Consider the following 13,469-nt stretch of genomic DNA (forward strand, 5'->3'; position numbering starts at 1 on the left):
CTGCCAATTTGCACCTATGGCCTCTCCGACCACCACCGAGAGTCTTTTGGCTGAAGTGTCTTGGTGACTGGGTGGAGGGAGCGAGGATAGAACCGCCAACCTTCCGAACGACCTGCTCTACCTCCTGAGCCACTGCCGCCCCAAGAGGGGGGGAATTCCGCCCTTTCAGCAATTTCAGCAACAAACGACGACGTCCAAATGACAGCAGCACAGGACACTTTATGAAGCAGACACATCAAACCACCCGAACAACAAAAGAACATGTCTTCAAACGGGACGCATTCCACTAAGATGGAATTTGAGTGACGATCCATTTTTTACTTTTTATGCTTTGAACACGTTTTCTTCATCAGCCACAAAACTTTACATAAATCACTCAAGCTCCTTTACTGTGCACTTCGTTGCAAGTCAGGATAAAGGTGCAGATCCAGTAGTTCTTTTCCCCGTTTTCTTGGGGTTTTTTGTTTGTTGGTTAGCAGCATTGCGCAAAAACTACCCAACCAATTTACACAAAACGTTTGTCAAGGGGGTGGGGCCTGATACACGGAGCAGCCCATTTGCAATTTGGGGCGTATCCGGATGCAGGGGTGGTTTTTTTTCTCCTTTTTAGTTGACATGTTTTTGTCGCGTTTGATAGTTAATGAGCAGCATGACTCAAAAACGACGTAACAGGTTGACATCAAACTGTGTAAAAGGGGTGGGGCCAGGGAACATCCGCTTTTGAAGTTTGATGCAGATCTGGACAAATGGAATCACTTTTTTCCCCCGCTTGTAGGGCAACACAATTTCCACAAAACCTCCACTGTTAGCGCTTCACCTGCACTGTTTTCTTGTTGTATATGTGTCTTTCAAATATGCTGCTATTCAAAAGGGGGCGGAGCATGCATGGGCTGAGGACCAGCCCTCATAGAATTTGGTGCAGATCTGGATAAATGTGTGGATGCAGGAATGATAACATAAAAACGACTTTTTGGTTGAAGGAGGAGCCTTTTTGCGATTGAACTCAATTAGGCTTTTTTTTATGTAATTGTATTTCCTACTGAGTAATGCTTGAATATTGATGTCAAAATTAGGGAGATATGCAAGCGATGTGTATTTATGATGGAAATGTGCCTTTGTAGCTAGCTGCCACACACACACACACACACACACACACACACACACACACACACGTGTGATTAAAGATTTGACTCATCTTTTAAGCTTAGGCTGTCATCAACAACAACTATCGTAGGTGAAAGCTGCTCCGTGCTGCAGGCTCAACTTGTCTTTGTCAGGTCATTGTCACGGCTCAGGTTCATCGAGCAGCAGCCACTCAGTGTGTGCGTGTGTGTGTGTGTGTGTGTGTGTGTGTGTGTGTGTGTGTGTGGCATCTAAGAACTGGTAGGACCAGATTGAGGCCCTTTGCTCGCCCAGCATCCTGCCCTCGCTCGCCTCTCCGAGCCAGGATGACTACAAAAACTTGATGTTCTCCACAGTCCGGTTCTAAGAAATCGACGTGACGTGAGGTTCAGGTTCAACAATCGAGCCGACTCACAGCAGGTGCGTGGAAGTGGTGGTGGTGGCGGGGGGGGGATAAAATATGTTTCGTGTATGCAAAGCCACAGAAGACGTCAAACAAAGTGACCCATGGCTGCGAGCGGGGGAGGGAAATATTTAACTGTTACACCAAATTTGTTCCCCCAAGTGCCCTGAAGACACATGAAAATATGCAAACTCTTTGGAATAATGCATGCAGGTAAATGTCACACACACACACATACACACACGCGGACACACACACCCTGAGGTGAAACTGTACTGGGGATTTTTTTCTTATCCCTCCACAGTCTAAAATTAATTGTCTCCTCATCAGTCAACTGACAGTAGGCATGCACTTAAAAAACAATGTGTATTTGTGTTAATAATGGTGAAAAAAATGACATTCACACCATTAAACAACTTCAATTACTTTACTTGTGTCACTGTGACACACACACACACACACACACACACACACACAAAGTGATGAGGATCAATAATTTGCAACACACTGGCCACAGATGATATCAAGAACTTGTGCAATGAATTAGCGGCGATTATTCCATTGGATTTCGGCTAAAGCAGCAGCACTGACAGATGAAGCTTGTGTTTCATATCATTGATTTGGAATTAGATAAAGACACTTCATCTTTTACACCATCACCACCACCACCCCCTTCAAAAAACACTACAATCCTGACATGTCATCAGAAAGCTTGCGATAAGGTATCTTATGATGCATGAATTGTTTCATCTGTTTTAATAAGTGCTAAACTTTGGTGCACACTTAAGGTGTGTGTGTGTGTGTGTGTGTGAGCAAAAAGACGCGGGGGGGGGGGGGGAATCGTGTGCAAACGTGTAAAACATGTTGAAAGATGTAATAATACTAATGATAATTGTTGAGAAACGCCTTACAACAGACACGTACACATAAAAACGATACTCGTCACGAGATTGTCGTTGGCAATTAAAAAAACAGCTTCTTTGTGTTGTCTCCAAATGATATTATAAATTACATAAAAGTGTGCAGAAAATGTACCGTTAATTTCATCGAATTTTTCGTTGGATTTTAAGCGTCAAATATTTTTTGTTTTTTTTGTTGTTAAGCTTGACGTGCCGAATTGGACTCGACAAAGGAGAGCTTTTACATTTGCATGCGTGCTACGTGGAATTAAACCCCAACAAGCGGTCGCTTTTAACGCACCCCCCAAAGAGGGAATGCTGTGATGTGTTCGGCAAAGAGAAGGAGGTTCTAGCTCACCTGGTGCCGTCTCCCTGTGGCTCAACGTCAAGTGCTGCGGGTTCACCTGCTTGCGGCGGGACATCGCCCCGGCATTTACTCTGGCATCGCCCGGTGAACGGCACTTGGAGTCGGCTTGGACCGTGGTGTCGGTCCGCTCTCGGTCTCAAGTGGACCTTCCTTTTACTCCTTCCCTTTAAAAAAAAGTGCTATTTTGACAGTGTGCTTCGGTGCAGTCTTCCTCGCTGCTGCACAAGTTTGCAAAGGTGCACACGATGAGGATGCTGTCCTTCTTCGGGGATGGGGGGCAACACCTGGACGGTGGAGGAAGCCACCATGCAAAAAGCAAAATAAACTGCAAAATCCCGCGACGTGTCTTCCGTGGGGATGTCTCGTTGTGGCTGTTTTTTCCTAATTGACGTCAATGAAATGTTAATTTTAGGATCCCTGCGAGCACCTTCCTCTTCTCGTGCGCGCTAAAAACCGAATGACCCTTTGGCACCGATCCTCTTGTGCGTTTTGGCATCCGAGCTCCAAACGGCAACTCTTGGCTGCGGTGGAGGAGACTCGCTGATTGAGAGAGAGAGAGAAGACGCCTCCTCCTCCTCCTCCTCCTCCTCTTCCTCCTTGTCCAACAGCACAGTCCAAATGTTTCCTGTCGTCCCTGCCGCCTCTTGTTGTGTGCAGCACCCCACCATCCTCCGTGTGGGGCTTTTCCTCCAGCAACGCAAATTCCTCCAAAAGAGTCCACACAAAAACACATTTACAGACAGGTATTCCTCAAACGTGCAGCAGGTGGCGCCGTATACACCACTTCCACTGTGCCGTTTTAGCCAATCGGATGCTTGAAGAAAGCCATTTCCGGAAAAGGCATAATGCAATATATCAGTCAAATACAATGTTAGAAAAATATATTTTTTTAGTAATTTTATTTAATTTACTATTTTTTTAAATTAATGAATGAATTCATTTTCTACGCCACTTGTCCCGTGTACTGTATATCATGTTTGAAATCTCATTTTAGCAGAAAGCGTGAAGAAAGTCATTTCTGGAAAAGGCGGCTTGCAATATATCATTTCAATACAACGTTAAGAAAATATGTTTTTAAATAAATTCATTTAATTCACTAAAATATTCAAGTTTTCAAATGTTTTGGTTTTAATTTGTAAAAGTTAGACGTTTTAGCCAATCAGAAGCTTGAAGAAAGCCATTTCCAGAAAAGGTGTAATGCAATAAATCAGTCAAATACAATATTAGTAAAATATATTTATAAATAAATCATTTAGTTTAATTTACTAAAATGTGTTTTTAATTAATTCATGCATTCATTTATTTTCCATTCCACTTGTCCCCCCCCCCCCTTTTTAATAAAAAAAACATTGAAGTCTGAAGAAAATACCTCAAAAGGATTATATCAGTGATATAGTGTTTGAAAACTCATTTTAGCAGGAAACTTGAAGAAAGTCATTTCTGGAAAATGTGTCATTTCAATGTAATGTTAAGATTTTTATTATACTTTTTTTATGTTTTTATTTTAATTTAAGACATGTAAGCCAATCAGAAGTCTGAAGAAAGTCTTTTCCGGAAAAGGCATAATACGATATATCAGTCATAATAAATTAGAGTCCGCATAAAAACGCACTTGCAGACAGATATTCCTCAAGAGGTGGCGCCGTGTAGCCAATTAAAAATGATTTCATAATGAACAATTTGTTGAATGAATTACTAATTGAACAAAAGTGAAGTGGAAACCGTCAAAGTACAAGTAGCTGCTGCCGACTCACAGGATTATATATTTTTTGCGTTTCTCAGAATCAGTTCAAATGGCCTAAGTTACCGTTTAGCGCTACTGCACCACAAGAACACTTTTTTTGTTGTTGTTGTTGCTTATGGTGCACCAAAAATGGTAGGAAACAGTAATGGGTGCTTATTACTTTGATAGAAACAACCTTGACTCTTGGGGGCTTCACACAAAAGGTGCCACTTTTGCACCTTTGCAGTTTGGACCCTTGGAGTGTAATCATTGTACGCTAATAGGCAGCGGCAGAACTTTGAATACGCTGCTATGAATATATGCATACGTGTTTTATATATGTCATTGCTGGCTGTCATCCTTAAAGCATTGAACATGTGGAGCCCTAAAGACACTGACGTTGCTGACCTTGTTGTTGGCCGCATGATGCATGCTGTGAGACAACAGCGCCCTCTGTAGGCCCAGGCGGTGAACATGTGAAGTGCATCCTCACTTAGTAGACTTTATGCAGCTAAAGCCTCCTTAATTGAACTGAAGAGAGGCCTTGAAGGGCAGATTGTGTTCACTTTAAAGGCAATTAATGGCACTAATGAGCCGTCCTAATTCACTGTATTCACACGTTTAAGTGCTGATGTAAAGCAGTTGAAACACTGCCCCCCCACCCCCACCCCCACGCTACCACCACCCTTCTCTCCAATACCACCGTTTCAATGTTGACACCATTTCCTGGCGGATCAGCAGAGGAAGAGCGTTCGCTCGCCACTGCGATACATTTTACGGTCGCGGGTATTAATAAAAGATGGCGAGCAATTTTAAGAGCATTAGAAGTTTGATTGCTGGGGGGCAGGCCTGGGGGACTTTCAGGCCCACTAATTATTTATATAAATGAAATGTCATCTCAGCTCTGGCTCAAGCAGACGTAACCTCAGCGCGACTGGGGAGAGCCGAGCGGCGACGGCACGACAGCCATCGTTCACACGTGGACCCGCCAACATGGCCATCAAACCCCCCACCACCACCTCTTTTTCCTTCCTTGTTGCTCCAGCGCATGCTGAAGGAGAAATATATCTAGAGTTCATACACTGTTACATGCCCCTCCCTTGATCCTCACCCCTGGGTGCTGTCAATAATACATCAATGTCTCCATTATAGCTTGTATCCGCAAAGCCGCTTTAGCGGCACCGCCAAGCTCTGTTTGTGGACACGGGAAATGTTTTAAGTCCAGTGTGTTGCCTCTGAGGGGACACGCCGTCTAATGGGCGCTACCTGAACGCACCGGCGGGTATTTACAAGAAACAAGCACACCACAAAAAAAAGTTTAGGCCAACGCACAACCACCAGAACCTCTAAGGTGGAGCAACGTCTGGTCCGGGAAGGCCGGTCAGCCTCTGAATTGTTTGTGTTTGGGGAAGAAGGAAGTGGAAATCATTCGTACCACCACCGTCAACTTTTATTAATGCTACAGCCAGTGTTTAAAGACATTTTTAACATTCGAAGAGCAACTTAGAATGCAGTCTTAACATTGAAAAACGATAAAAAGACTCCGTCTGAACTTGAACCATGAAGACAAATGGTGGTTGGGATTTTTAAAAGTATTTTCTTCCCCACAAGAAGTCATGCAAGTACCAATAATCTGCTGCAGGGTCACACTGTGGCCACCAGAAAAGCTTTGAGTGCACAAGCAATGATTTAAATCACGTTCTTACTCGGGATGGTCCCATCAGGGTTCTATGCTGCTTATTGCGATACCGAACATCCATGAGTGAAATGGGCCGATACCGATACCAATCACATAGATTAAGTGTACATTTTTCATTGTATTAATGATGAGTGCTATTGACCAGGGGTGCCGCATAAGGGGAAAATGTTAGGATAATTCCACGGTCCCCTGACAGCCAGGGAACCCTAAAAATAGGACTTTAATAAAAAAAATAAAAAGTGGGGGCGCCAATGTTATTTTTTTTACATGTGGCCCAGAATTCCTGGTTGCATCCCTGCTATTGGCTACGATATGAAAAAAGGAACCATAAAATTAGACAAAAACATCTTTTAACTTATTTTGACTGGTCCGACTTACAGAGGATGAAACGCTTCTTTCAGGAGACTTTGGATGTGAGAGTACATCATGTGATGTTTGATGGCGTTCTAGCCGGACTTCCAGGGATCATGCAGAGGGGCTCCAAAGTGAGAGAGCAGTCGGTGAACCCGGTGTCTGCCACCGCTGAGAGAAGCTGGTCATCTAGTTCGATGAATTCTATTATTTTTCGGGTTATTTGCTTTAGACTTCTGACTGTCACGCACATACGGGCGAGTGTTGTCCAGCGTTTTGGCTACGTTAGCTGCCGTTTGACTGATATCACGTACTGGGTCTCAAACATCCATCAAGTTTGTTCTTCAAACGGCGTATTAAATGACAGCTTTTTAAGGTGCTACCCCCTCAAGATTTTTGTGGGCGGGGTACGCTCACTACACGCTGCATGCTGCAAAGTACGAGCCAGAGGTGACCGGCATTGAAAGGCATTTGTCGCCATATGCCGATGGCGTGCTTTTTCACGACTGGAGCATCCCTAATTCTTACTGTCACACAAGTGACAAAGAAGGTAACTGGGAATAGTACATCTTAACTTTAAAGGAAAAGTGCACCTTTTTTTGGAATTTTGCCCATCATGCACACTCCTTATGTAAGACATGAACACACGTCTTTCTCTTTTCTGTGCGTTCTAAAGATATAAAAACAGAAAAAAAGAGGCAGCTAAGAATGTATGTAATGGGACACACCTGTTGTGTCTATAAAATCTTCTGAAAAAACCTCCAAAAGGCGCCAACAAGGCTCCATTTCCATAATGTGACCTGCATATTAACCAAGCTACACCGACATTGTTATTATTATTGTTATTAACATTGTTACGCCCAAGAACTACGTTACTGGCGTAGTGACACCTCGTCACACCGGCTAGCTACTAGTAAGCTAGTGACTAGCTTCACCACACACTCGCTCACGATGCCTCAGGCCACGAGCGAAAGGTAACGCTACATATCGGAGCTGCCGCCACTGCTGCTGTGTTTTTGTGTTGAGTTTGTTAAGCTAACGCTAGGTGTAGTGTTCCTTTCTATGTTGCTATGTGAAATCAATGCACCCAGGAAGGAAGTTCCCAAAATGCTGTAAGTATTCCATGTTATCATGAATGTACCTGTTACTACATGCTCACAGCATGGATAGAAAACCATAAAACCTTGTTGGAGCTTTGTGGAGGTGTTTTAATAGCGGACTTTCTAGGCGGAATAGGTGTGTCCCATTACGTGCATAAAAACACACAAAGAAGCCAAAGAAAAAGCAAAACATACATCCTTTGATGCTCAGGTTCTAAATCATACAGGTTGCAGTATTTTTTTTTTAAACATTCCGGGATGCATTTGGATACAAGATCTTGTTTCCTATCGGCTGTTCCCTAAAGAATTGTCCTGTGACATCACTGTCTCAAAATAGGTCACGTATATGAGTGGTAACGCCACATATAATGCACTTTTTATGAGTTAGGGGTGGGGGAGTGGGGGGAGAGGCGGGCACCGTGGAGCTGGTGAGGTCCAGAGAGCCGTGGGTTCAAAGGTCAGAGGCGTCCATTTTGATGCTGAGCGTGACATCAACAATGAGACGCTCATGCTAATGTGAAGATTGTGTGGCTTCATTATGCAATGTTTAATATTAATAAAGAAAGTATCATCTATTATTTATACCATGATTTACTGAGGAGTGTGTGAGCGCGCGTGTGTGTGTGCGTGCGTGCGTGCGTGTGTGTGTGTGTGTGTGAGTGACAGATTGAGACGCTGCCTTGCTAAGGGCGATACAAGCAGACAAGGCTCTTACTTTTCCACGGGACGCATCCTGACAATTCCTCCCCCAGTTAAGAGGATTTGTCCGAGCACGGATGAATTTATAATGCATGCAGATTCCACTTTTTAATACGGACGTAAATGATTCACTGCCAGCGCGTCTCAGAGGTGAGGCTGCCATGTAGATGTGGTGTTTGGGTGGGGGGTCAACAGATGAACTAAATGTTACAGTTATTTGTGCGTTTTTTGCCATTGAAAGATGAGCCTTCCTAAATAAAAGTAAATAAATAATGTTGAAGTTTTTTTGGCCTGCAAAAGTGTTCCATACTTGAGTGTGTGTTCCTTCCAATTTCATTTTTAATCAATCAATCTTGCTCACATCCCACTCTGAAATCATCCATCAACAAAAGACTGACTTTTAAGGAATATATCGGACTAATTCCACCTTCCTTCAACAAACACACATTTTAGTAGAGGGGTCGGTCAGGGTCCCAGCAGGAAAAATGGTCTTTTCTGCTATTTCTGGGTCCTACCGGGATGCCCAATGAGTGTGAGGACCTCCCTCCTAAATAGAATAAAGACAACCAAACATTTTTACTTGATGACAAATGACTTTTTATGAATAATGTCAGAGTTGATTCAATTAGACGCATCGTTTTCTCGTCTGGCTTTAACTGAGAATTAGTTATCTGGCTCCCTCTAGTGGCTTTTATTGGAAGTTAAATCAAGCGCTAATTACAGTACAGTATTCTTTTTCTACAATATGTTTAGAACGTCTTAAAAGCCATGACACAATTTGTCATAATACTTGTATATATATACACATTTGGGTTTTTTTGTGGTTTTGTTTTGTTTTGTTTATTTCTTTGTAAATTTTTTCCTATCAGTCAGCCTGCTTACCACGTGCCCCGCATCGTGACGTCAGACGCATGCGTAGTGTACGTAATCCATAATGGCTGCGTCCTCGTCACAATGGATGACACTTGCTAGCTAGCTCTAGTTGAATTAACTCCGGTTTGTTGTCTCAGTCGTTTGGATTGACTTTTTAAACCGGCGGCTTCATGTTAAAGGTGAGACATCGTCTATCAATCAAGCAAGTTTGAGAGTTGTTGACTTTGGGGGGATGTAAACCGCAGCTGCTTAAGTTTTCTTTTAGGCGGCGCTTTGCCTGCTAGCTAGCTAGGCAGCTCTGTAGCCAAAGGCGGATAAGGCGCTGTATACTTGATTATAACATAATATGAAATGTAATGCTCCTCATTTTATGGGTGTTAATATAGGAAGGAAAACTGTGTTCAAAGAAGAACACAAGTAAGTTCACACTGACCCCAGCCAACATAACCGCAGACAGTTGCGATGATGTTTACGGTTGGACTACATATTCCATAATTCCATCCTTTTAAATGAACGATACTAACATGCTAATCAATGAGAGAATGAGGAAAAGGTACAATACTATCTAACTAGTGTATTTCTTATGACTTTACTTGTTTTTGGGCATTTATACTGCATTAAAATCTAATAAATATTTGTTGGCTAGATGTGTACACGATACTTACTGTTGTTAATTTGTGATGATGTGTTTTGGATGAAATAGAACTATTCTTGTTTACACGTGTTTTTTTTTGTTTTGTTTTGTTTTAATGCAGCAGGTCAGCACGGCAGGCCCGTCTTCCATCGCCTCCCCTCAGCAAATGAAGGAGTCCAAGGACAACATGTCCGCGATGGGCCAGACCATGTTGGACCACATCAAGCCATGCTGGTACTGGGACAAGAAGGACTTAGCCCACACCCCCTCCCAGTCTGAAGGCCTGGACCCTGGCACTGAGGCCCGCTACCGCAGAGAGGGGGCTCGCTTCATATTCGACGTGGGCACACGACTCGGCCTGTATCCTCTGTGATTGCTTTAATGGAAAAGAGCACTTTTTAAAAAATTTTATTTTGCCCGTCATCCACCATCCTTATGTGAGACATGAACACACACGTGTCTTTCTCTTTTCTCTGCGTTCTAAAGATAGGAAAACAGGTAAAAAGAGGCAGCTAATTAATGCACGTAATGAGGCACCTATTCTAGAAAGTCCGCTATTAAAACACATCCAAAAAGCTCCAACAAGGTTTTATGGTTTTCTATCCATGCTGTGAGCATGTAGTAACAGGTACATTCATGATAACATGGAATACTTACACTATTTTGCTGTAGTTTGGTTATTTTTAAGCATTAGTGGAACTTCCTTCCTGGGTGCATTAATTTCACATAGCAACATAGAAAGGAACGCTACACACGCTCAGCATTAACTTTTCCAAACTCAAAAAACAAAACCACAGCAGCAGTGGCGGCAGCTCCAATATGTAGCGTTACCTTTCGCTAGTGGCCTGAGGCATTGTGAGCGAGTGTGTGGTGAAGCCAGCGCTAGCCGGCTAGTAGCTAGCCGGTGTGGCGAGGTGTCACTACGCCAGTAACGTAGTTCTTCGGCGTAACAATGTTAATAATAATAATAATAACAACAATGTCGCTGTAGCTTGGTTAATATGCAGGTCACATTATGGAAATGGAGTCTTGTTGGTGCTTTTTGAAGGTTTTTTCAGAAGGCGTTTTAGGCGGAATAGGTGCGTCCCATCATGTGCATTCTTAGCTGCCTCATTTTGGCTGCTTTTACACCTTTAGAACCCACAGAAAAGACAGACGTGTGTGTTTATGTCACACATAAGGGTTGTGGATAATGGGCAATTATTTATTTATTTTTTTAAAGTGCGCTTTTCTTTGAATGATGTGTTTGTGTTGTAAGTCACATGATCTGCCCACATGATTTCCTTGACTAGCGTCAGACACTACGACACGCTGGCGACGGGCATCATCTACTTCCACCGCTTCTACATGTTTCACTCCTTCAAGCAGTTCCCCAGATACGTATGTTCACCACGCGAGGGCGGAGCCACGTATGCAAATGAATGCTGATGACGTTCATGTCTCGTCAGGTGACGGGTGCCTGCTGCCTCTTCCTGGCTGGCAAAGTGGAGGAAACGCCCAAAAAGTGCAAAGATATCATCAAGACGGCGCGCAGTTTGCTCAACGACGTGCAGTTTGCTCAATTTGGAGACGACCCAAAGGTGGATTTTTGTTAGACACAAATCATAACGCAACCCTTCTCAACAATCACAACAATCAAGTGTAAAAAGAAGTCGAGCAGCGTTAACAGTAGATTCCCACAGGAGGAGGTGATGGTGTTGGAGAGGATCCTCCTCCAGACCATCAAGTTCGACCTGCAGGTGGAGCATCCTTACATGTTCCTGCTGCGCTACGTCAAGCAGCTCAAAGGTGAGACGCCGACATGACGGCTATGCTTTCATGTTGGAAGCAAGTGATGACATTCTTAAGCTTTAAAGGGGAGAAGAACAAAGTGTGCAAGGTGCTCCAAATGGCCTGGACCTTCGTCAACGACAGGTGAGCTGCCGGTCAGCTGACTGAACGCACGGCACGGCGGCAGAGATTGACTGTGTTTGCCGTGATCCAACCCCCCCAGCCTGTGCACCATGCTGTCGCTGCAGTGGGAGCCAGAGATCATCGCCGTGGCCGTCATGTACCTCGCCGGCCGCCTCTGCAAGTTTGACATCCAGGAGTGGACCGCCAAGCAGTCGTCACGCCGCTGGTGGGAGCAGTTTGTCCAGGACGTCCCCGTGGAGCTGCTGGAAGGTAGGAAGGTGTCTGATTGGTGTCCTCCCACGTGTCCTCACCGCTCAACGTGTCTTGTAGACATCTGTCATCAGATCCTGGACCTCTACTCCCACGGCAACAAGCCCATCCCTCAGCAGGTGCAGGAGAAGGAGCGCGGGCCCGCCTCCATGCCACCCGCCCCTCCGGTGCCGCAGGCTCCGCCCCAGGCCGCCAACCCTCCCCTGCCGCCGACCAAGAAGACGTCCCCTCAGGGAGGCAGCCCCGCACGCCAGCTCAAACGCGCACACGTGAGCGTGTTCGTCGTCTTCTTTCCTTTGCATTTCTCTAAAATTAACACAAATCCGTCTTCACTTGCAGGCCTCCCCCAAGGATGAACCAAAGCCCCCAGGTAACCCCCCCTTTCATTTCAACATTGAACATCAGCAGGTTTGATTGTGCTTTCATGTCCGCCAGAACAAGTTGGATCAAAGATTCCTCGACTGGAGAGCCCCATGCCCCCTCTGCCTACATCACAGCCGCCCCCAGGTAAGATACCGCCCCCCCATATAAATGACCCCCTGGGTTGTTTGCATGTATTTATTTTTCTTCTCCTTCAGAGCGTAAACCCGCCGCTCCAGCCCCTCCCACCGAAGCAGAACCACAGAGCGAAGCTGTTCCCCCGCCCCCTAGCCAGCCCCCTCCCCTTCCACACCGGCCCCCACCGCCGCCGCCCTCCAACTACGTCATGTCCACTACCAGCTCCTACATGTCAGGGGAGGGCTACCAGAGTCTGCAATCCATGATGAAGACTGAGGCCCCCTCCTACGCTCCGCCAATGCCGCCCACTTACGCACCCCCGATGCCACCCTACCACGTTTACCCTCCACCCACAGCTCCCCCGCCAGTCCCTCCCCCACCTGCCACTTACCCACCGCCCACTATGCCTCCAAGCTATCCACCGCCAGGTTACAACAGCTACCCACCACCACACATGCCCCCCACCCATGTACCCCCTCCTGGCATAGGTCTCCCTCCGACCGGGTACCCGCCTCCACCCCCCGTGCCTCAAGGTCAACCACAGGTGCCCCTACCTCCGCCACCTGGCATGCCCATGAACCGTGGAGGGTGGATGAGATGACTGGACCCAAACATCCCAAACGCAAAGCAGGAGGAGATTCTAATATTGTGGTGGGAACAACATGAAACATGAAATATGAAATATGAAATATTGTGGTTCTGTCTTGGATAGTCCACCTTCACATGACGTGATATCAAACACTGGATCATCTATTTTGTACATGTCACACATTCCTGTGCTCCTGTTTCACACCCACATCTTTGGATTTGTGTCAAAGTGGCACTTAGAAAAATAAAATAGAACTTTTTTTTCAATCAATTTGACCTGTTTTTTTTTTTCAGTAGCAGGCCAAACTGGAACTTGCGCATTTGCGCCACAGGGGGGCGGTGTCGGTGCA

At 45.1% G+C, this 13,469-nt stretch overlaps 2 protein-coding genes across 6 annotated transcripts in view; one reads left to right on the forward strand and one right to left on the reverse strand.

Annotated features, from left to right (window-relative positions):
• bcl11bb (BCL11 transcription factor B b) overlaps window positions 1-3,421 on the reverse strand; it is a 45,432-nt gene extending 42,011 nt beyond the window's left edge. The window contains exon 1 of the mRNA XM_054761426.1: window positions 2,783-3,421. Coding sequence (XP_054617401.1) covers window positions 2,783-2,846 — 64 coding nt within the window. The 5' untranslated portion in view covers window positions 2,847-3,421. The remainder of the gene's footprint in view (window positions 1-2,782) is intronic.
• Window positions 1-13,386, forward strand: part of ccnk (cyclin K) — a 61,720-nt gene extending 48,334 nt beyond the window's left edge. For 3 of the 5 annotated variants that reach the window (XM_054761429.1, XM_054761430.1, XM_054761431.1), the window contains 10 exons: window positions 9,995-10,230; window positions 11,169-11,250; window positions 11,319-11,450; window positions 11,553-11,658; window positions 11,727-11,784; window positions 11,864-12,033; window positions 12,094-12,302; window positions 12,373-12,403; window positions 12,469-12,540; window positions 12,612-13,386. In XM_054761429.1, coding sequence (XP_054617404.1) covers window positions 10,037-10,230; window positions 11,169-11,250; window positions 11,319-11,450; window positions 11,553-11,658; window positions 11,727-11,784; window positions 11,864-12,033; window positions 12,094-12,302; window positions 12,373-12,403; window positions 12,469-12,540; window positions 12,612-13,132 — 1,575 coding nt within the window. In that variant the 5' untranslated portion in view covers window positions 9,995-10,036 and the 3' untranslated portion in view covers window positions 13,133-13,386. Of the gene's footprint in view, window positions 1-9,275; window positions 9,416-9,991; window positions 10,231-11,168; window positions 11,251-11,318; window positions 11,451-11,552; window positions 11,659-11,726; window positions 11,785-11,863; window positions 12,034-12,093; window positions 12,303-12,372; window positions 12,404-12,468; window positions 12,541-12,611 lie in introns of those variants that run through there. The other 2 variants (XM_054761427.1, XM_054761428.1) reach the window with 2 other exon arrangements.
• The last annotated feature ends 83 nt before the right edge of the window (window positions 13,387-13,469 follow it).

This window comes from Dunckerocampus dactyliophorus, chromosome 19, assembly GCF_027744805.1.
Source record: "Dunckerocampus dactyliophorus isolate RoL2022-P2 chromosome 19, RoL_Ddac_1.1, whole genome shotgun sequence".
NCBI classification, from domain to species: Eukaryota; Metazoa; Chordata; class Actinopteri; order Syngnathiformes; family Syngnathidae; genus Dunckerocampus; species Dunckerocampus dactyliophorus.